At 46.4% G+C, this 21,572-nt stretch overlaps 2 protein-coding genes across 2 annotated transcripts in view; one reads left to right on the top strand and one right to left on the bottom strand.

Moving 5' to 3' along the window:
• Positions 1-5,485, bottom strand: part of TARBP1 (TAR (HIV-1) RNA binding protein 1) — a 99,235-nt gene extending 93,750 nt beyond the window's left edge. Inside the window, exons 1-3 of the mRNA XM_054022059.1 lie at positions 4,597-5,485; positions 2,903-3,000; positions 1,022-1,088 (exon numbers count right to left, since the gene is read on the bottom strand). Of these exons, the coding sequence (XP_053878034.1) occupies positions 1,022-1,088; positions 2,903-3,000; positions 4,597-5,485 (1,054 nt within the window). The remainder of the gene's footprint in view (positions 1-1,021; positions 1,089-2,902; positions 3,001-4,596) is intronic.
• A 105-nt stretch (positions 5,486-5,590) lies between these two features.
• LOC128835043 (uncharacterized) lies at positions 5,591-8,524 on the top strand. Its single transcript, XM_054024353.1, has 3 exons — positions 5,591-5,679; positions 6,727-7,285; positions 7,953-8,524. Exons 2-3 carry the CDS (start codon positions 7,018-7,020, stop codon positions 8,393-8,395), a joined length of 711 nt encoding a protein of 236 aa, XP_053880328.1. The 5' UTR covers positions 5,591-5,679; positions 6,727-7,017; the 3' UTR covers positions 8,396-8,524.
• Positions 8,525-21,572: the final 13,048 nt, after the last annotated feature.

Here is a 21,572-nt window from a genome sequence, read left to right as displayed (position 1 = left end):
ATAGTAGACCCATCTAAGTTGAATTTGCCTAGTTTATTGATAAGAATATCACGTGAGACCGTATCAAATGCCTCACTAAAGTCTAGGTATATCACATCCACCGCTTCTCCCTTATCCACAAGACTCGTTATCCTATCAAAGAGGCTATCAGTCTACATGATGTCTAGCAGTGATAGCTGGAGACAACACTGATGATGACTTTGATGAATAAATCTTTCCAGTCCTACATGTCAAGGTTAACTTCCCTAGGACTACCAAAGATCAAAGTCTTTTTCATGTACACAATGCATACCTGTGTTGAAGTATTTTAAAAGTTGCTTTTTAAACATTTTCGTGAATATATATCTGCATAATTGTTCTAGTTTTGTCATGTTTGGTGCTTTGTATTCGTGGGAGAAAGAGCTTTTAAATGACACTCAACTCAGTCCATTTCCGACAACATTGTATTAGCAAAATTTCCAACAACCAGAGGACCTGAAGCTGGCAGCAAGTCCACCCACCGCAATGCAGAGGGTGACACCACTGAAATGATAATTCTGTAGATTTTTATGAATCAAATGACTCCTCCTCCCTTGCCTTTCTATAACTAACTTGCCCATGGAATGAGATTTAACTACATTATGCTCCCAGATACCGTAATAAGAAGGAACTGAAGTGGGGTGATTTCACCCTTTATACCCTCAACTGGAGGCACCAGGAAGCTCATGAAAACTCTCTGACTCAAGTGCACTCAACACACACACACACACACACACACACACACACACACAGCTAAGTGAAACAGACACGAGTACTCAAAGAAGAATTAGGGGTTCTTGCCACAAAATTAGATTCCATCTTACTTTGGAGTACAGTGGGCCCTGACAAAGTATGTTTGGTGGATAGTCTATAAATCAATATGAAAAGCAACTCTGGATAGGACATACATCTAGCTAAAAGATAGTTGTTTCAAGTGAATGGTAAGGAAAAAACATTATTTTATTTTCATTTGTATGGTAATGTCTGAAAATAATTACCTTACCTTTTTCTGATAATGCATATTCATACAAACTGTTTAACTTTGGTAAGACTGGCTTTATAACATGTATCTGAAATTCAAAAGCAGATTTTACATCATTAATTTAGTTCAACACTCAAACCAAAAAGTTGGTATCATAGCTATACTTATGGGTTAGAATTTGCTCTCAGTTACACTAGTATAAAACTGGAGTAACTTTATTTAAATTAAGAGTTACTCTGAATCAGTACCTTTTGTAATTAATCCTAGGATCTGGTGCATGGTACTTAAAGTTAGTTTACAGGTTTCTTATTGAACTGCCTTCACTGTCATGCTGTTCTATCACACCAAACACTGCACTTACCCATCAGCAATTGACATTTTCATTCATGATTGAAAACTTGTAGGTTTTCAATTCAATAAAACAGCACAATATATTTACTAAAATTTGAAGGTTTAGTTGGAAAGAAAATTGTAGGAGTTATTTCTCTCAGTAAAGGCTATCTGTTGATACATTTCATTTTAGATAGTGAAGAAGTGCAAATGGTTTGACTACGGGTGATGGATAGGACCCTACCAAATTCACAGCCATGAAAAACATGTAATGGGCCATGAAATCAGACCTCCCCCAAGAAATCTAGCTATTGGAGGGGTGGGAGATGGAAGGGGCTGGGGGCTCCTACCATCCACCAGGCTCCAGCTGGCTGGGGAGGGATGGGATTTCCTCTTTCCCTGCACAGCCACTTTTGGGGGGAGATCAGACCCACCTCTGGATACCTCCCCTTATTGCAGGAAGCTCCATGGATGCTGCCAGCTCTGAAGGCTCCCAGCAGCACGGGGGAGATCAGACCCACCTCCCTCTCCGGGAATCTCACCTGGCTGCAGGAAGCTCTGCAGCTGCTGCCTTCTCAGCCCAGCTCCGAAGGCAGCACAGAAGAGAGGGTGGCAATCCCATGACCCCCCTTCATCAGCTTTGTGATCCCCCCATAACGTCTTTTTGGGTCAGGACCCCCATGGTTACACCGCCATGAAATTACAGGTGTAAACATCTGAAAACGTTAAATTGACCAATTTTAAAACATTCCGGCCGTGAAATTGATCAAAATGAATCCTGAATTTGGTAGGGTCCTAGTGACGGGCTTTACAGACCCCACACTATGGATAAAAGGAATAGTGAAACAATACTGTGCCCAGAAGGCCCCACCTCTCAGCAGCTGCCAGGGATGTTCCCTATGGAGGATCTACTTAAACGGGAAGCTCTGGCAGTCAGCAGGGGGAAGAGTGAAGGAGAGACTGGCTGCAAGAAGGCAAATGGAGAGTAATTGCTGAAGCAGAGCAATATATAGGGGGAAGACTGGGACTGTGAGTAAGACATAGCCAGGAGACCGGGGTCTGACCTTGCCCCCTCTTCTCCCTGACCCAAGAGAACAAGTGGACTCAGGGAGTGAGCTGGAAATCTCCCCCTGCAGCTGGAGCTCTGAATTACTGAGACTGTGCAAGGATGGGAAACAGAATGAAATAATGAAATCTGATTTTCATCATCAGATAAGTGACTTACCCATAGTCTTTCAGCAAACTCAAATCAGGTCTCCCAACTGCAATCCCCTGCTCAACCCACTAGATTTATTGTTGTCTCAAAGAAATTATGAGGGGGTTTCTAACTCCAAAATAATTCAATCACACTAACTTATAAAAGCTGTATGTTAAATGTTTTGCATGTGAAAACCAAAAAGTCTAAGGCAAAAGACTTATAAAGCTGTAACAGGCTATTTAAACATGCTTGTTAAAGCAAGATTACTAGTTTGTGATATCTGAACAAAATGTGTGATTGACAATACTGTTCAGCATATGAACATATAATCAAAAATACTCAACATGTTATACACAAACTTAAAGTACACTTACCTGATTTCCTTCCAGAGTCTCCATTATTAAAATGTAATTTTCCCAAAATTGCAAAAGTTTGTCATTCTTCTCCACAGACCACCAGAAAAGACTTGGTTCTAATTGAAAATATTAAATTGTTTAAATTACAAATATATTTCTGCTCCTATTCTTCAAGCAAAAAGTAATATAATGCCATCTCCAGCATGAGTTATCATCACCAAGAAGAGATAACACAGGACTTGATCCTACAGTCTTTTCATTCCTACCAATATCAACAGTTTTGCCTCAACAAGGGCTGAAAAAAGCAAATTTTGCAATTTCCCATGTGGCTGAAGTGAAAATATATGAACACGCAGATTTTTCTGATAAACCCATTTAAGATTAGCTAGAAAACTGCGACTATGCTAATCACCTGTCAGAATTTGCTATTCTTTCCAGATCTCATCACTCGTTTTTCCAATAATAGTAACTCATATTTTGTTACCTGCTGTATAAATGGTAAACTGACATGAAAGTGACACTTCTCAGAATCTGCTAGCAACAGCAGAAGTAGAGATTGAGTGTTTTATCCCTTTGTGGGGATGTTGGATTGCAGATTTTATTTTTTAATTAATATTTTGCACCCACTTAAGTAGCTTGCCCACAATTACACAGGAAGCCCAAGAAAACAGAACCATTTTCTCTACTCATGCCATGTGCTTTTAATGACAGTGCAACAATCTTGAAAGTTTCAAATAATCTGAGACTTTAAATATTTGAAACTGTTAAGGGAGAATCTTGCTCCTACCTCTTAAACACCAAGTGCTAAATTATGCCTTGCAGAGTGGGTGAGGCATGAGCAGGGCTAGCAATCCTTCCCCATGCCATTTCAAGACAGCCCTCAATGGTCAGGCTTCCAGCACTGAGGAATAGAAGGGGGAACCAGCTGGTACAATTGCCAACCCTAGCAGCCCTACAGTGCATATTTCAAGATGCACTCTTCCCAGTGATCCCCCAGATTTCCGAGTTAAATCTTCCATAATAGTCTACAAGACTGACTAGGCATCATGTGAAGAGCGTTGGCATAGAAAGTATTCTGCAAAACGAAGGATCATCTGATAGGCTACAAAGTGGGTCAAAATTTGGAATGCACCTTTGCCCACTGTCTACCTCCATCTTTACTTAAGCCTCGGTCAGTGGTTCATTAGAAAGGTGTTTAGTTTCCTTGGCTATTTAGACAGGGCCCAGGGCTTGTCTGTGCTGATTTTTACCAAGTTTGAAATGAGGTTGTAACATGGTGGCCTCCATGAACAGTTTGTTTCCATACTTTATGATTAACACATGCTTCTGAGCCATGTAACTGCAGAGTTTCAACTTAGCTCATAAGTAGCTGTAACAAATGCCAGAGTGTAAACAGACCCTAACACCATTTTTGTGCTGTACTGGTTAACCAAATTTGCCTATTTTCCTACCTCCCAATACCCAGTACAAGAGGACAGAAATACAATAATCTCCCGGACACCAACAACTCTGCAAGGCACCTATGGAACAATTATCATCTTGGCACCCAAGCACTGGCAGAACAGGCTGGCTGTGCAGATTGCCCCACAATGCAGTAATGCACACATGGCCGTGCAGGGGGGCAGGCCGACTAAGCTGTGTGAGTCGCCGATATGTGGATGTGCTCGGAGGGGTTAGCAAGGGCAGTCGACTGACAGGTGCGGGCTATGTACCGTCTCCATTGTCCGGGGGGCAGGTGCAGTCCGTGCGCAGCTGATCGGACACCTCCACCGCTCGCTTCAGCAGGTAGCGGGCTCGTTTCCGGCACAACCCGTCCCCGTCGGTGAGTCCCTCCTGCACCACTCGCCAGAAGCCCCCGCAGAGCCGAGCGTCCAGAGCCGGGCCCTCCCGGCCGCCATCCCCGTCCAGGCCGGGGAACAGCAGGTCCGCCAGGGCTGTCAGGGCCAGCAGGGTCCGGCTCACCCGCTGGGCGGCGGCGCCCCCCTCCCCGCGCCCCGGCAGCAGCCCCGCCCAGACCCGCCCCAGGGCGGCACGGTTACTGCTCAGCGCGGGCAGCAGCCGCCCGGCCACCAGCGCCGCCGCCACCTCCTCCCCGGCCTCGCGCCCGCCCGCCCGCACGAGCGCCAGCGCCGCGTCCACCGCCCGCTCCAGCAACGCCGGCTCCTGCAGCTCGGGGGCCACGGCCACCAGCGCCTCCACCGCCGCCTCGGCGCCCAGCCCGGCCCCCGGCGGCTCGGCCCGCAGCGCCGCCAGCGCCTCCCCGGCCAGCCGCGCCGCCAGCTGGGCCCCGCAGAGCCGGGCGCAGAGCCGCAGCGCCCCGCAGGCGGCTCTCACCAGGCGGCGCCGCTCCGGGTCGTCCGCTCCCCCGCCGCCGCGCAGCAGGGGCCAGCAGCGCCCCAGCGCCACCTCCCAGGCCGCCCGCCGCAGCGCCTCCCCCCCGGCCCCGCCGGCCTCCAGCCACTGCAGCAGGAAGCGGAGGGTCTCCACCCGCTCCACGGAGAGCGGGGCGGCCCCATCCCCGCCGCACACCGCCCGCAGCAGCGCGCAGGGCTCCGGGCTCTGCGCCAGGCCCAGCAGCGTGTCCGCCAGCACCAGCTCCATGGGAAGGCGGGGGCTCCGCGAGGGGAAGGGGGCGCGCGCGAGTTCAATCGGCCGACCGGCCTCGCGACCCAACTGTCACCGCCTCCGTTCTCCGCTGCCCCGCCCCTTTTCTCCCAGCAGCCTTTGCGCTACATTGGGGCGCCCGCTGGTTTCCAAAGTCGGGGGATGTCTCGCCCCAGTATGGGAAGAGCAAGGTGGGCACAACCCTTTTGCCACCTGTCGTGTTCACGAACCCCCGCTTCACAACACCTGCCTTAGCCAAACTATATGCAGTTACATTGTCTGCAGATCATGTACTTGTTATTGCAGTGATTTCTGCCTGTCTGGCCAGACAGGTCTACTCTGACTGTAGTAAAATGGGTGACTTTGCTAGTAGTCAGTGATATTAACCCAAATTGGAGCAGGATTATGGGCAAAATTACATGAACTGGAAGGTTATTATGCGTCCCTGAGACCCTCATTCCATGCAGTTTCTAAAAATATATAAATATGCTACCAGCGTGTCATTATTGAGTTTAGCTGCTGCCCTGGATTAATAAAGTGGGAATAGTCCAAAAGGGGTTACAAAATTCAGGAGGAAAAAAGTGAAGCACTGATGGTGTTTTGGGTCCAACAGAAACTTGTCCTCTCATGAAAAGGTATTTCCATGTGGTGCTCTTGTAGGCTCCACCTACAAGAGCACCCTCCACACACACAAACTCTATGCACAGATTCCCCTCCCCCATTCACATGAGATGGGGCCTCAGATGCCTCTGCAGACACCATCCTTTCCCCCTTGAGGCTTCTCTGCAAGGTCTCAGATCCTCAGGGGGAGGGAGGGCACAGCATCTCCCCATCCAGCCCTCCTATGATTCCTTGAAGAAGATAGGAGGCATAAAGCCTTAGGGCTTGGCTACACTTGCAAGTTAGTGTGCAATAAAGGAGCCCTGTGTGCACTAGTTCACTCCCCATCCACACTGGCAAGGCACATAGAGCGCTCTGACTTCACGGCTAGAGCGCTCCTGGTACTCCACCTCAGCAAGTGGAATAACGTTTACTGCGCCCCTGCTGGGGCACCGCAGCGCCAGTGTGGACGACTTCTCCTGTTAATGCGCTCTGATCAGCCTCCAGAAGTGTCCCACAGTGCCTGTTCTAGCCACTCTGGTCATCACTTTGAACTCTACTGCCCTGCCCTCAGGTGACCAACCGTAAGACCCACCCTTTAAATTCTCTGAAAATCCCCTTCCTGTTTGCTCATCCAGGCATGGAGTGCTCTCAGCGCATCTTTCCAGGTGACCATGTCTCCACGCGCCAGGCGATCCCCAGCATGGAGCAATGGCATGGTGCTGGACCTCATCAGTGTTGGGGGGAGGAAGCTGTCCAGTCCCAGTTGTGCTCCAGCTGTAGGAATTACGATACCTTCAGGCAGATATCAAGGAACATGATGGAAAGGGCCATGACCAGGATGCACTGCAGTGCAGGATTAAAGTGAAGGAGCTGTGGAATGCCTAGTGCAAAGCCCGCGAGGCAAAAACCGCTCTGGTGCAGCCCCCATGATCTGCTGTTTCTACAAAGAGCTGGACGCGATACTTGGGGGCGACCCCACCTCCACTCTGAGTGCCAGCATGGACACTTCAGAGCCCAGTTCAACATGGCAGGAGGAGGAGGAGGAGCAAAGTGGGAGCAAGTGTGCTGAGGCGGAGGAAGGCACCCCAGAATCCCTAGATGCATGCAGCCAGGAACTGTTCTCAAGCCATGAGGAAGGTAGCCAGTTGCGGCGGCTGGTACTTGGGGAAGGACAAACATCAGAGGAGGTTCCCGGTAAGCGGCTTTTATTTTGGGAAGGAAGTTATTCGGGGCGGGCTCTTGGGGCGAGGAAGGTTAGGGCTGCACGCATGCCTAGATGCGGAATAGGGCGTTGATGTGCTCTCTCACATCGCGGTAATCGGCCTCAGTGATCTCTTCAAAGGTCTCATCAAGAAGCTGTGCAATGTGCTTGCACAGGTTTCTCGGGAGAGCCACTGTGGTCCTTGTCCCAGTAAGGCTAACATGTCCACACCACTGTGCCATGAGGGGCGGGGGGACCATTGCTGCACACAGGCAAGCTGCATATGGGCCAGGGCGGAAGCCGCATTGCAGTAGAAGACCCTCCCTTTCTTCCCAGGTCACCCTCAGCAGTGAGACATCTTCCAGGACAAACTCCTATGGAAAATGTGGGAGAGGTGTTCAGTATAGGGGCCCCCTGCTGCTGTTGGCTCTCCCCATGGCACAGAAACCCAGAGGACAGTACAGCCGTGAAACAATCAGTCACGCTTGACCCTGTGCTTTCTCACCATTTTGGGGCTCCCATGGGTTATGTGCGCTTGCTTTGGGATGGGCAAATTATGCTATTGTGTAGACTGTGCTTTCCCTTAAGTACGGGGGAATCATTGCTCTGTCTGGTGTGAACAATGCTGCCTCTGTTAAGTGTTGCATTTTGCCTTTACAGATGCAACCTTGAGATCTCAGCCGTCCGTATTATCACCAGCTGAAAGACTCCAAAGAATCAGAAAGAGGCCACGTAGAAGCAAGGAAGACATGTTGCATGAAGTAATGCAGCATTCAAGTAATGAAAATCAAAAAGTGCAGGATTGGCGGGAGAGTGAAAGGAGGATCCGCCAGCAGAACAAGGAGCACCGGCACAAAAGCGCGGTGCTCCGGCAGCAAAGCACGGATCGGCTGATAAGCATAACGGAGTGCCAAGCAGACTCTATCCAGGCGCTCGTAGCCATGCAGGCGGAGCACTACCGTGCCCGCCCCCCCCTTGCAGCCCTTGTCCCAAAACTCTTTCCCTTGTGCCCCCATTTCATCTCCAACCCACTTTCCCCAACATCCAGGTTCTTACTGCCACCAGCTGCCTCCAACACCTGTAGCTTCACCACCCAGCCCTGAAAACTACGACTCTTACCCACTGCACTCAACCCCCATAACCATCCTGAACTGCAGCACTCATTGCACAGCACTCCAGACAGGACATATGCAAATCTGTGATTATACCATTCCCCACCCCACCCCCTTGCCCTTTCTGTTTCCCAAGCAGTTGTGTTTCTTTTCAATAAATGAATTTTCTTTTCAATAAATGGATTTTTTGGTTTTGAAAAACATTCTTTATTATTGCCTAAAGTAAAAGATACCTTAGCCCAGAAAAGAAACAGGCACTGCAAGTTACCTTAGCAAACACAGATTCCTACTAACATTGGAACCACTGCACTTCACTCCCGTGCAGGGCACCAGACATTACTGGTGGCTTTCAGCCTCAAATTGCTCCCTCAAGGCATCCCTAATCCTTGCAGCCCCGCACTGGGCCCCTCTAATAGCCTTGCTCTCTGGCTATTCAAATTCAGCCTCCAGGTGTTGAACCTCCGAGTTCATGCCTGAATGAATCATTCACCCTTCCCTTCACAAATGTTATGGAGGGTATAGCACGCGGATATAACCGTGGGGATGCTGTCATCGGCCAGGTCCAACTTCCCATACAGAGAGCGCCAGCAGCCCTTTAAACAGCCAAAGCACACTCCACAGTCATTCTGCACTGGCTCAGCCTGTTGTTGAACCGCTCCTAGCTGCTGTCAAGGCTCCCTGTGAAGGATTTCATGAGCCACGGCATTAATGGGTAAGTGGGGTCTCCAAGGATCACAATGGGCATTTCGACTTCCCCTACGGTGATCTTCTGGTCTGGGGAAAAAATGTTGAAAGATGGCGCCAAATGTGGAAGGAAGCACAGGGAATGCTGGGATGTGAACCGATGCATCACGGAGTGTTGGGACAGGACCCAGAATGCCCCATACATCCCGCCCCCTTCCCACAAGCCACAGTGCCAGAATTGGAAGAGGTGCTCTGTGGGATAGCTGCCCATAATGCACTGCTCCAAATGCCGCTGCAAGTGCCGTAAATGTGGCCACGCCAGTGTGCAAGCAGCAGTCAGTGTGGACAGACTGCAGCGCTTTCCCCTACTGCACTCTCCGAAGGTGGGTTTAACTCACAGCACTCTACATCTGCAAGTGTAGCCATGCCCTTAAGGTACTGTGGATTCCTTCAGGTGGAAGGGCAAACTTCACCACTCTTCTCAGCAGGACATATGGGGTAGTGGAAAAGGTTGGGGAAGAGATCTCAGTATAAAGGAGTCCTGCAGGAGATTTCCCACCAGAACCCTGTCCTACACTAACATGGATTCTAATTAAAGCACTTACTGAAATTCACAGATGTCTCCAAATATATTAGATGCCTCTCCTCGGCTTTCCCCGTGCTGCCATGCAACAAGTAGCCCCTTAATTGTCTTATGGGGCAGCCTTTGCAGTGAGAAAAATACAAGGGAAGAGGGAACAGGGTACTGTGGCTGATGTTCAAATAAAGATCCAAAGTGTGTGACCATATGCATTGCAGAAGGTTACCTGAAATTGGGTAGGCGAGGGGAAAGAAAAATACAAAACAACAGAAAATGATTGCATATCAAGCCACAGAAAAGAAAAGATAGTAATAGATGTTACCTACAGTCTTGTGACTGAGCTTTTGTGAGGAAGAGAAATCAAAGAAAAACGGAGTGCAAGCCAGGATAAATGATAAGAGCTCTAGAATACTTGCAGCAGCAAAGCTCTCACTCTTGCTAAGGCAGAGTAGTAACATAGTGGCTCACAGTTCTCTGTCCTGAGCAAGACATCACAGTCCCATCCCGACAGACAGTGGACTGGCCTCCGTTATTCATACCTCTGTCACCTCTCAGCTGACACAGCAATGCAACATACTTGGACATGAAGCCTCCAACTGGTACACAATGCTGCAACATATCTCCTGAGCAACACAGGTTACTGCAAACACATCACACCTCTCCCTCCACTCTCCACACTGCCTCCCCATAGTATGTTTACTTAAGTTCACGTTCTCAGTCCTTTTTCTTAAGGGCTCCATGGCTTGCAACCAGGGTATCTGAAATATTGCCTAAACATCTAGGGTGAGGACCATGGTCAACAACTTTGCTTCTGTGGCACAATGTCATTTTCTATAAGGATAAAACTCATCTGTGTGGGAGACAGAACCTTCTCAGAGGCTGGGCCAATGAATTCCCACAGGAACTAAAGACCATCACAAACCTCATCCCCTTCTGTTCTAAGTGTAAAGCACATTTCCTTGACATTGCCTTCTCTAACATAAACTTATAGCAACATTCCACACATGTAGCTACATATTATTAATTTTTTAAAATTCCAAAACAAAATACTCCCCCGCACACACTTCTCCCCTGGGGAAAGGATGAAAGACAAAACGTGACAGATGTGTAGTCACATTGTTTAATGCACTGTTGGAAGGCACTCAGATACTACAGTGATGAGCATAATATAAGTACCTACACAGAACAGAATATACTTAGCAAATTACAAAATGCAAAATAAAAAGATCCCCCTCCCTCCCCAAGCCAAAATACTTGTAATGTCCTAGTTATCACTTTGCAATGCAGCATTACTGAGACATCCACATTTGAATCACAGGCTCAAGGCTAATGCTATTTTGGTGAGCAAAGCTGGGAGCACTGCAGAGGTAGCTACATTCAACAGAAGCCCCTGTTAGGATATTCTAGGAAGTTGATGAAAATATAATATGTAATAAAGGTTGTTCAAGATATCAAAGGGGCACTGCTTTGTGGTATTTAGTACTCCCCTGACAACACTTTACGTAAATATCGGTAAATATGTATAGAGTGAAGACCAATTCTTTTTTAAAAAATAAGTGTAATATTGCTGCAATTTCCAACAATAAAACAGCCTACACAATATGCACTGTTAATCTGAACAGGCAGGTTTCTTTTGCTGGTTTATTCAATTAAAAGTCCTCAAAACCTGGAGGCAATCCAGGTAATAAACTTTCTGCTCCTACATCGGTTTAAAATCAAAATTAATCTACTTATTCACTTAGACCAAGAATTTTAACATCCTCCAGAGTTTGATGCAAAATCTGTTCTCACTTGCACCAGTGTAACTGAGTGGAAAATGTGTCCCTTTGTGTTTAAAGCAAAGCCAGAGTCCAACTGCTCTAATGTGGTCAAAAATCTTTCATTCTGCAGCTGAGAATCTAAATGGGTGGTTGGAAAATAGTGTTGTATCTGACTTGCGCATTCCTAATGAATAAAAAGTTGCAAAGCTATAGTAGGTGGTATGTCACTGTGAGCTGTCGGGGGGAATTAAGCTGGTAAAGCTCTAGTTAGAGTGAGTGAAGTACAGTGGTCTGCAATGGCTATGTTAGGATGAAGAATTAGACTTAATACTTCACCATCTGTCTTTATTTTGCTAACCTACTTGAGTGGAGACCACAGAAAGCTCAACAAATCATGTTCGATCCCTTTCATGTGGCTGAAGAGCATTTACCAAACAGTATGTAGTGGAACTATTATGTTCACCAGTAACAGTCTGCTTTCCCATTTATTAGCCTGGATCACCTTCTTTGTAGGAATTTCCACTTAAAACTAGATAGGCTACAGCATTCACTTTTGAACATTTACACGCACTTAGACTCAGAGCCAAGTTATTGTGGTGAAGCTTAAATGGATGTCACCATTGGTTCACTAGCAAAGCGACGATGTTGTTAAGATGTGCATAGTCCAGATTTCTTTAGCTTTGAGCACTGAAAAGCTTATCTGAATTAGGCATAAATACGATAATGGAGAACACAACTCTGAATGCCATCACTCACCTTCTCCATAAAATCAGCCTTTTTCATATAGGTCCCCATGCATCAAATCATTTAAACATGTGCTTAGAGTTAAGCACATGCTTATGTGGTTTGCTGAATCAGGGATATAGAGTACAAGGGAATCTGCTGTCAATGAATTGGATAGTAACTGTTCATAGTGAAGAAAGCACTATATTATTTCAGGGCATTTTACTGTGCCAACTGCAATCCCAATTACAGTGACATTAATGGGAGCATAGCTTGAGTAAAGATTGGGGATTTGGCCCATGGACTATAATAAAGTTATTCAATTTCAAAAACAGACCACAACTTCACTGCCTTACTATGGGGCCAGTCCAATTCCCATTGTCTTCAATGGGAGTTGGATCAAGCCCTCTTGGAGGTTTCCACTTCATTTTGACTCCTTGGTATTGTCTATCTGAGAACATAATATGTAGTTTTTCTTTTAAGAAGGCAAAATATGAAGAACTTTGAAGTTTCTTAGATTAAGAAAATAAAATACAGTTGAATAGTTTTTCGGTTATCTACTAAACACAGGTCTTCTCTTCGGAAAGGCAGAGATAACATGCTACCTATGATAAAGTTATTTTTGACTTGGAAGACTGATGGAGACACTAATTGACACCATGTTTGTCCTATGATTATGAACTTAGACCGAAGTTTAGGCACTGTGGGCTCAATTCACCATTGCTGTGCACCTTGTATAGTCATTTATACCAGTCCAAAGTGAGTGCAAGCTGGGAATAAAATGTTCTTCTTCAAATGATACCTCCAGTCTGTAGTTTGTCAACTACCACCTTCCATCTTTTGCAGTCATGACGAAGTTGTAAAACTTCCACTCTCCTTTGGATACCATTCCATCTGATGATATTTCTGATATAACTGGCTCTCTTTCTTCCTCTTCCTAATTTGCTTGCGCTCTTGTCTGATAGTATGAGTACTAGAAGCAAGTGGCTCTGCGATCGGTGAGCTACGTGTCCACAAAAAGATGTTATTCTGTACAAAATGTTACCATTCTTATCTGGTAGTATTTATAGTCACCTTGAACTGTATAAATGACTACACAAAGCACAAAGTAACACTGAATTGGGCCCTCTGTGCCAACATCTCATTGTCACTTTTTGGCTTGCACATCAAACTATAGACTTCAAAGAGTTCCCTCTTAGTTTATTTTAATGTGAGACATTTCAAAATAAAGACAGCATCTCATCAATTTGGATGATAACAGTACCCTTGAAAACATTAGCCAAGGGAAGCTCTAGTGTTTAGAAAATAGACCTTAATGCAGTACGTTCTCTTTAATGATTATGGCTAATCCTCTCAGTCTGCTCATATTCACAGCAGCTCCTTCTGAGTTGAGGCTTGCCAGTTACTTTGAAAACTCCTGACTCATTCCAATATCACTTAGGGCTCCCTTAATTGAGTGTAGAACATCTTCAGCATCAGAGGAGGGCCCTTGTTTGATGCTGTAAAGGGCTTTCTTGGAGGTTACAATCTCTTCATTTTTTGTAATTTACTTTAATCTTTCATGGATCAAAGAAGAGCCCCCAGATCAGCTCCTTTTTAGAAACACTCACCTCACTTATACCATCTAATTACAAAGAAAGATATTTGATTTTTTTATTTTTAAACTCAGCTTCCAAGATACACCTTCAGACCTTTTCCTGTACTGTTTCACAGGATTTATTTCAACAATATTAACACCATGTTTCCCCTCTGCCCCACCCCCTATTTCTCAACTCTCTTCTATTTTAAAAATAAAATAATGCTTTGAATTTTCATAGCACCTTCCATTCAAGCTATTTCAATGCAATTTTTAAACATGAATGTATTAAGTTCAGAGCACAGTTTTGAGGCAGGCATTACGTATTTTACAGATGGGGAAATTGAGTCCAGAGAAATTAAGTGATTTTCCCAAGGTCATATGGGTCAAACAAGGTCATACTGATTCCCAGTTCTGTGCTTTAGCCATCAAACTATTTTGTTTGGTTAAAAAAAATAGACACAACTTGAAAGACAAGATAATTAACAGTGATTTGGGGTACCTTGATTTTTGTATGCTTAATTGGAGACACCTTTAAGGGACCATCTTTTCAGAGGGTGAGTGCTCAGAACTTTCTGAAAACCAAGCCCCTTTAAGATGCCACAGGTTGGGCACCCAAAAATGGAAGCATCCAAAATCACTAAGCACCTTCAAAAATTTTGGCCTCCGCTGTTTTGTTTCTTCCCACCGCCCGCCTTAGTTCTGTGTTTAATCCGTCTCTTCCCTGACAGATCAGATATCTGCAATGAATTTAGCAGCAAGAAGTTTTAACAAGTTTTTCCTCTTTTCACACTTAGTCATTTTAGGCCCATTGTGAGACATGCCCATTTGTTGTGCATCTTCAAGAGCAAGCCACTAGCACTATGCTCTGGAGAGCAAGTAGGACACTCAGAGAAATAGTGGCTACCCCATACATTGTACTGGATTGTACGAAGGTTACTTAGCCCTGCTTAGTTCCTTTGCAGCCCAGCTTATGAAGCCTGAAAAAACTGTTGGAGACAGAGATGAGGAGACAAGAGGATGAGTAGATACTCTCATAAGAACATAAGAATGGCCATACTGAGGCAGACTTCAAAGGTCAACATTTTATTTCTTTGGGTTTCAGTGATACTACAAATATTTGCAGGAGGATCCTAATTTAAGAACATAAGAACAGTTGTACTGGGTCAGCCCAAAGGTCCATCTAGCCCAGTAGCCTGTCTACCGACAGTGGCCAATGCCAGGTGCCCCAGAGGGAGTGAACCTAACAGGTAATGATCAAGTGATCTCTCTCCTGCCATCCATCTCCACCCTCTGACAAACAGAGGCTAGGGATACCATTCCTTACCCATCCTGGCTAATAGCCATTAATGGACTTAACCTCCATGAATTTATCCAGTTCTCTTTTAAACGCTGTTATAGTCCTAGCCTTCACAACCTCCTTAGGTAAGGAGTTCCACAAGTTGACTGTGCGCTGTGTGAAGAAGAACTTCCTTTTGTTTGTTTTAAACCTGCTGCCTATTAATTTCATTTGGTGACCCCTAGTTCTTGTATTATGGGAATAAGTAAATAACTTTTCCTTATCTACTTTCTCCACATCATTCATGATTTTATATACCTCTATCATATCCCCTCTTAGTCTCCTCTTTTCCAAGCTGAAAAGTCCTAGCCTCTTTAATCTTTTCTCATATGGTACCTGTTCCAACCCCCTAATCATTTTAGTTGCCCTTTTCTGAACTTTTTCTAATGCCAGTATATCTTTTTTGAGATGAGGAGACCATATCTGTACGCAGTATTCAAGATGTGGGCGTACCATCGATTTATATAAGGGCAATAATATATTCTCCGTTTTATTCTCTATCCCCTTTTTAATAATTCCTAACATCCTGTTTGCTTTTTTGACCGCCTCTGCACACTATGTGGACATCTTCAGAGAACTATCCACGATGACTCCAAGATCTTTTTCCTGATTTGTTGTAGCTAAATTAGCCCCCATCATATTGTATGTATAGTTGGGGTTATTTTTTCCAATGTTGTATTTTTTCATGCTGTATTCCAAGTGGCTCTTACATACCCAATGGGCTGTCCAGCAGTCACTTCACTCCCAGTTGCTGTTCCTATGTAGTTAACTCCAGATGGTTTGCTAAAGAAAGACAGTGTATATTTTTATCTCCAACATCATTTATTACTTTGCTTCTCACTCCGTTACCTTCCTAGCACCTCTTGCCTGAACACTCCCTTTTTTAAATCTCTCTCCCACCCTTGTCTCTGTGCCTTTTCCATGCTCTTCCTTAGGTCTGGAACACACTGTCTGAGGCAAAAAACCCAGCTCCCCGATGGTCTGAGATCCTCAGCAGCTGCAGACACAACAACCTGTCTCAACCAGCCTGGGGCCAATACATTTGCCAAAGAATTACTCCTTATAGATTTATTTTAGCTGGTGTAAGTGGAAAGTCATCTTTCTAGACCCTGGCAATTCTAAATGTCGAAAAAGAAACATCTCACATATCCCATTTAAAACAAAGCAAGCCTAAAACACCTATTTATTTATTTATTTAAACAGTATGCACATGAGCTAACCCCTAAATACCAGCCCCAGTTCTGTGCTTATCTCTCTGTCAGCAAAGGGCCCTCCCAAGGGGAAATATGCATTAGTTACCTGCTTGTACTTGGATGCTCCTTAGCTAGGGCCCAAAAGTACCTAAATAATTTCATTGAAGCCAAGGGCAGCTGGATTGAGCTCCCCCTTACATTGTATGATCCACAAGGCAGGAACCAGTGTATTGTGTCTTGTACAGCATGAGTACTATCCATTTTAAAAATAATAAAGACATGATAATAAGAATGACAAGATTACTCCAACACAATGGTAGCCCTGTGACTTTACAGGCATATAGGATCAGGGCATTTGAAAGCATCACACATATATTCTTACAATACAGATGGCCTTTTGTTTAAAAAAACAAACATGTGAAGTGGTATTTTCAAAAGCACTCAGCATTGACCTAACTCTCCCATTAGTCACCCTTGAATGTTTGATATATGCTTAATAAACATTTCTCCTTGGGGATCTGACAGTTTTGCTTTTAAATTTGAAACCAACTTTGCAGCCCATAGCCACAATATTATTATTGTAGGTCTGCAGTCTAGTTTCCCTCTAGATCTGCTAGAGCTACCTTACAATTATCTACCATCTGTGCCTTTTAAAATGATATTTGCAGCTCCAGGTGCCAATTTTTCCTTACCAAAAAAAATATATATATATATATATGAACAACAAAACCCTCACAGACACATCCGAACTCCTAACGTTCAGTTAGCCCTATATATAAGTTCTCAGAAGAGCAACAATATGGAGCTGTTCTGGAGTGATCATAGTTACCAGGCCAAAATGTATATACAAAAGCTTCCCCCTACCTTTCAACTTAGATGCTTTCATGTACAAAACTACTTCTTGGAACCTAAAGTCCTGAATAATAGTGCTGCATATTTTTGGACAGAGAATATTTAAATACCAAACAGACACTCATGCTAGTGGAACTATAGGGTATTTTTTAAAGTGCGGTTCTACTCTGAAGAACAAATCTGTAAAAATGGCACTAAGGTTTGGAAGGGGTTCCATGTTTCTTCTCTCTCAATAGTTCCGTATCATATTGACCCCGTTTCCATGATTCAACTCAATCTGGAGTCTGAAAACCAAGTCATGTTCTTTCTGGCTTATGGATCATCATTAATAATGAAAATACCGCAACTGGATTTTAGTTAATAGTTCTGTTGATATGCAATGCAAGCCAGAATCCAGCTCACTTTCAAATAGCTGTGTTGCGTCTACAGAGCTAACAAAAAATACAAATTAGTAAAAACTTATTTTTGTCAGTAAAAGAAGCAGACTAAAAAAAACCCAAATGAGCAGATCTGGTGATTAATAAGGTGACATTTTTACATACCCCTAAGTATGGCTTAAATATTTCCCACAAAAGAGAAACCTCAGTATTACAGTCATGCAAAATGTAGATTAGCTAGGGCACCTTTCACAAGGAGTAGGACTAGTTCTACATTACTCACTGCTCCTTTCATTTATGACTCCAAACTAGGGAGTCACAAAATATGTTTAAGAAATGGGGGGTGGAGGAGGAAGAGATTAAAGGAAACAAACAAGTGCATGAAAAAGGGGCTCAGCCTACTACTGCAATTACAAGAAAACTCCTGCAGATGGCATATGAAAACCATCATGAGAGGTTATGTTCAGACTTTGTTTCTGTTATGGATAATAGCCCTTAAGAAATATGTTCCAGTGTCTTATTACTTGCAGCACATGGTATATTTTAAACATAAATGGGATCAGAATTTCCTAGTCTTTAATTTTGTTAAGGTTTTCAAAAAGTAAAGTGAAATAATGCAAAAGCCATTTTGAATGAAAAGTCAAATTCACCCTATATTTTTAAAACTAAAATGTAGGGGGTTTTGCTCCAAAGCCCATTGAAATCAGAGAGTCTTTGCAATAAAGTTTCAGAGTAACAGCCGTGTTAGTCTGTATCCGCAAAAAGAAGAACAGGAGTACTTGTGGCACCTTAGAGACTAACAAATTTATTAGAGCATAAGCTTTCGTGGACTACAGCCCACTTCTTCGGATGGAAGTGGGCTGTAGTCCACGAAAGCTTATGCTCTAATAAATTTGTTAGTCTCTAAGGTGCCACAAGTACTCCTGTTCTTCTTTTTGCAATAAAGATTATTTTGACCAGCCAAGGTACTGAAATGAGAATTTTTTGCAGTTATTTGGATTTATTGCCAGAACAAGTGGATAAGCAGCTGCACCTTCCAAGCATGCCCCAACATGTTGCTTTGCTCAATTGCCTGGACATGATGGAGATAGGAGAAGGAACATTCCATATTTATACCATACTGATTGTTGGAGTGACAACAGCACTTCCTGTGTCAAGTAACTTTCAGGAGAATCAATGAGGACCCAGAATTAAGAGGTACATCAGCTTTGAACTCAATTGATTTACGGTCATAGAGGTTGACATTTCGTTTTATCAGGTTTATCCTTAAAATACAGTTTTTACTTTTAAAGCCTTGCATATGGCAAGTCAAAACAGAAATGAAACAAGCAAGAGGACAACATATTGCATATCAGAGGGGTCCAACATTTTCAGCCAGAGGGCCAAGATATTATAGCATCCAACTCCACTGCAGGTAGCTATTGTGAATTTTGTGGTACACCGGTCAGACAGGCTCTGCAAGCACCAGGCTCTATAGATTCCAGGCCTTAGTGGGTTCCTGTACACACTCATATATTTCCAACAACTAACAAGATTATTTTACTCAAGAGGACAGAAAATAAACTTGCAATAACCTAGGCACAATTACTTTCACAGTTGCACAAAGATCAACCCACCAGTTCCACACCCAATCCCTACAGGCAGTTCTGCATGAGGCTATAATAACTGTACCTCCTACGGTTCCTCAGGCCTAGTGCCATGGCTAGGTAATTCCATCTACCCTCTCCCAGAGCCAATGAAGCCCTGGCCTCCAGACAGGGCCAGCTCCAGGCACCAGCCCACCAAGCTTGTGCTTGGGGCGGCACCTGGAGGGGGGCGGCGCGGTGCGGCGCTCCGGCTCCGGCCGCCTGGGAGAGCGGGGTCATGGCCAGTCACTCCACCCTCCTCCCAGGGCTCCGGCCGCCCTCCCCCCGGCCGCCGGGGAGAGCGGAGCCCCAGCCGGGGCTCGCCACCCTCCCCCCGGTGCTCTGGCCGCCGGGGAGAGCGGAGCCCTGGCCGGGGTTCCCCGCCCTCCCCCCAGCACTCTGGCTGCCGGGGAGAGCGGAGCCCCGGCCGGGGCTCGCCACCCTCTCCCCGGTGCTCTGGCCGCCGGGGAGAGCGGAGCCCCGGCCGGGCACTCCACCCTCCTCCCAGGGCTCTGGCCGCCCTCCCCCCCCAGCACACTCCCCCCGGCTGCCGGGGAGAGCGGAGCCCCGGTCGGGGCTCGCCGCCCTCCCTCCCCGGGGCTCCGGCCACCCTCCCCCCCCGCGCCCTCCCCTGCCGCCCCTCCCAGAGCCGGCCCTGCCTCCAGACCCCATTGGCCAGAGTTCAGTACTTTTGTCTGTGGTCTCATTGGGGTCTATCCATACCATTCTCCTGAGTCCTGCCATGCATATGCAGTTTAGGGTGGCCAACTTTCAGGGCCGGCTCCAGGCACCAGCCCAGCAAGCAAGTGCTTGGGGCGGCCAAGGGGAAGGGGCGGCACGTCAGGCTGTTTGGCGGCAATTCGGTGGTGGGTCCCTCTCGGAGGGAAGCACCTACCGCCGAATTCCCACCGAAGAAGAAAGCGGCGCGGTGGAGCTGCCGCTGGAGTGCAGCTGATCGTAAGTCCGATCGCGGCTTTTTTTTTTTTTTTCCCCCGCCGCTTGGGGCGGCAAAAACCCTGGAGTCTGTCCTGCCAACTTTCTACCTGCACAAAACTGAAGACCCTTGGCCCACACCTGCCCCGCCCCTTCCCTGAGGCTCTGCCCCCCCCACTCACTCCATCCCCCCTCCTTCTATCGCTCGCTCTCCCCACCCTCATTCACTCACTCATTTTTACCTGGCTGGCTCAGGAGGTTGGGGTGCAGGAGGGGGTGAGGGCTCCAGCTGGAGGTGCAGGCTCCAGGGTGGGGCCAGAAATAAGGAGTTCAGGATGCGGGATGGGGCTCTGGGCTGAGGCAGTGGGTTGCGATGCAGGAGGGGGTGAGGGCTCTGGTTGGGGGTGTGGGCTCTGAGGTGGGGCCAGGGGTGAGGGGTTTGGGGTACAGGAGTGGGGCTGGGAGATGGAGCCAAGGGGTTCAGAGTATGGGAGAGAGCTTCTGCTGAAACAGAGGGTTGGGGTGTAGGAGGGGTACGGGTTCTGGGCTAGGAGTGCGAGCTCTGGTGTGGGGCCGGGGATGAGGGATTTGGGATGCAGGAGGGGGCTCCAGGCTGGGGCTGAGGGGGTGGGAGTGTGGGCGGGGGCTCCAGGCTGGGACAGGGGTTTGGGGAGGGTGAGAGCCACCAGGGTCCCTTTTCGACTCTCCGTACCTGGCTCTCCGCTGAACCCAATCACCTCTGACCTCCCAGTGTTACTTCCTTTTCCTATACACTAGGGATTATGCCCTCTACTGGCGGACTGTTGAACTGGGTAACCTGGTGTCCTCCGTGGGCTATATCCTCCCCCTCTGGCTCACGGGAGGAAGGGAAAAGGTACCCAGTAATGAGACAGCATTTCTTTATTTCAGAAAGGCCAAAGGATCGCAATCAATACTGTGGGGCACATCCTCTGCCCTGTTCTGCTTCCTTTGAGCCTCTTGGGCTCTTACACCTCCCTCTCTGGAGCACTGCCACAGGGGACATCGAGGCTGAAGAAGGAGAGAGGTTGGAGTGTGCAGCATGTCAGTTATACCCAGTGGGCACACAATCCATGGGACTGAGACAGGGAATCAGGGACCATTGATGGTTCTCAGCTTCTCCTCTCTTCCATTCTCCACCAGCTGCCCTGGGTATGTTATGGTGTGAGCTAGGCACAGCCCTAATCTCAAGCAGAGCCAGTCATGCTCCTGTCCCGTTCTTCTGGGGTTCCAGCCCAGAAACAATCAATGGAACAGCCAAAACTACTTTCTCCTTCCTCCCCTGTGATTCAGTAGCAGGCTAGTAGGGGAGCTGCAGAGCAGTTGCCACAGAGGAGTTGAGTGCACTCCTTGGGGGAGATATTCAAAGGGGAGTTAGGCACCCAACTCCCATTAAAAGTAATTAATTTTTGTAAAACCATTTACATGCAAAACCTATTTTGGGACCTAACCCAGTGGTTCTCCCCTGGGAGTTCACAGAGGTCTTCCAGGGGGTACATCAACTCATC

This window comes from Malaclemys terrapin, chromosome 3 (assembly GCF_027887155.1).
Source record: "Malaclemys terrapin pileata isolate rMalTer1 chromosome 3, rMalTer1.hap1, whole genome shotgun sequence".
NCBI classification, from domain to species: domain Eukaryota; kingdom Metazoa; phylum Chordata; order Testudines; family Emydidae; genus Malaclemys; species Malaclemys terrapin.
This window is presented reverse-complemented; position numbering and strand designations above follow the sequence as displayed.

What these genes read in the sequence shown, in the direction of transcription:
- LOC128835043 (XM_054024353.1), top strand. Translation starts at nt 7,018, where the DNA reads ATGATCTGCTGTTTCTACAAAGAGCTGGACGCGATACTTGGGGGCGAC. An exon ending in AACATCAGAGGAGGTTCCCG is followed by an intron (nt 7,286 to 7,952) that starts GTAAGCGGCTTT and finishes TTGCCTTTACAG; the next exon opens with ATGCAACCTTGAGATCTCAG.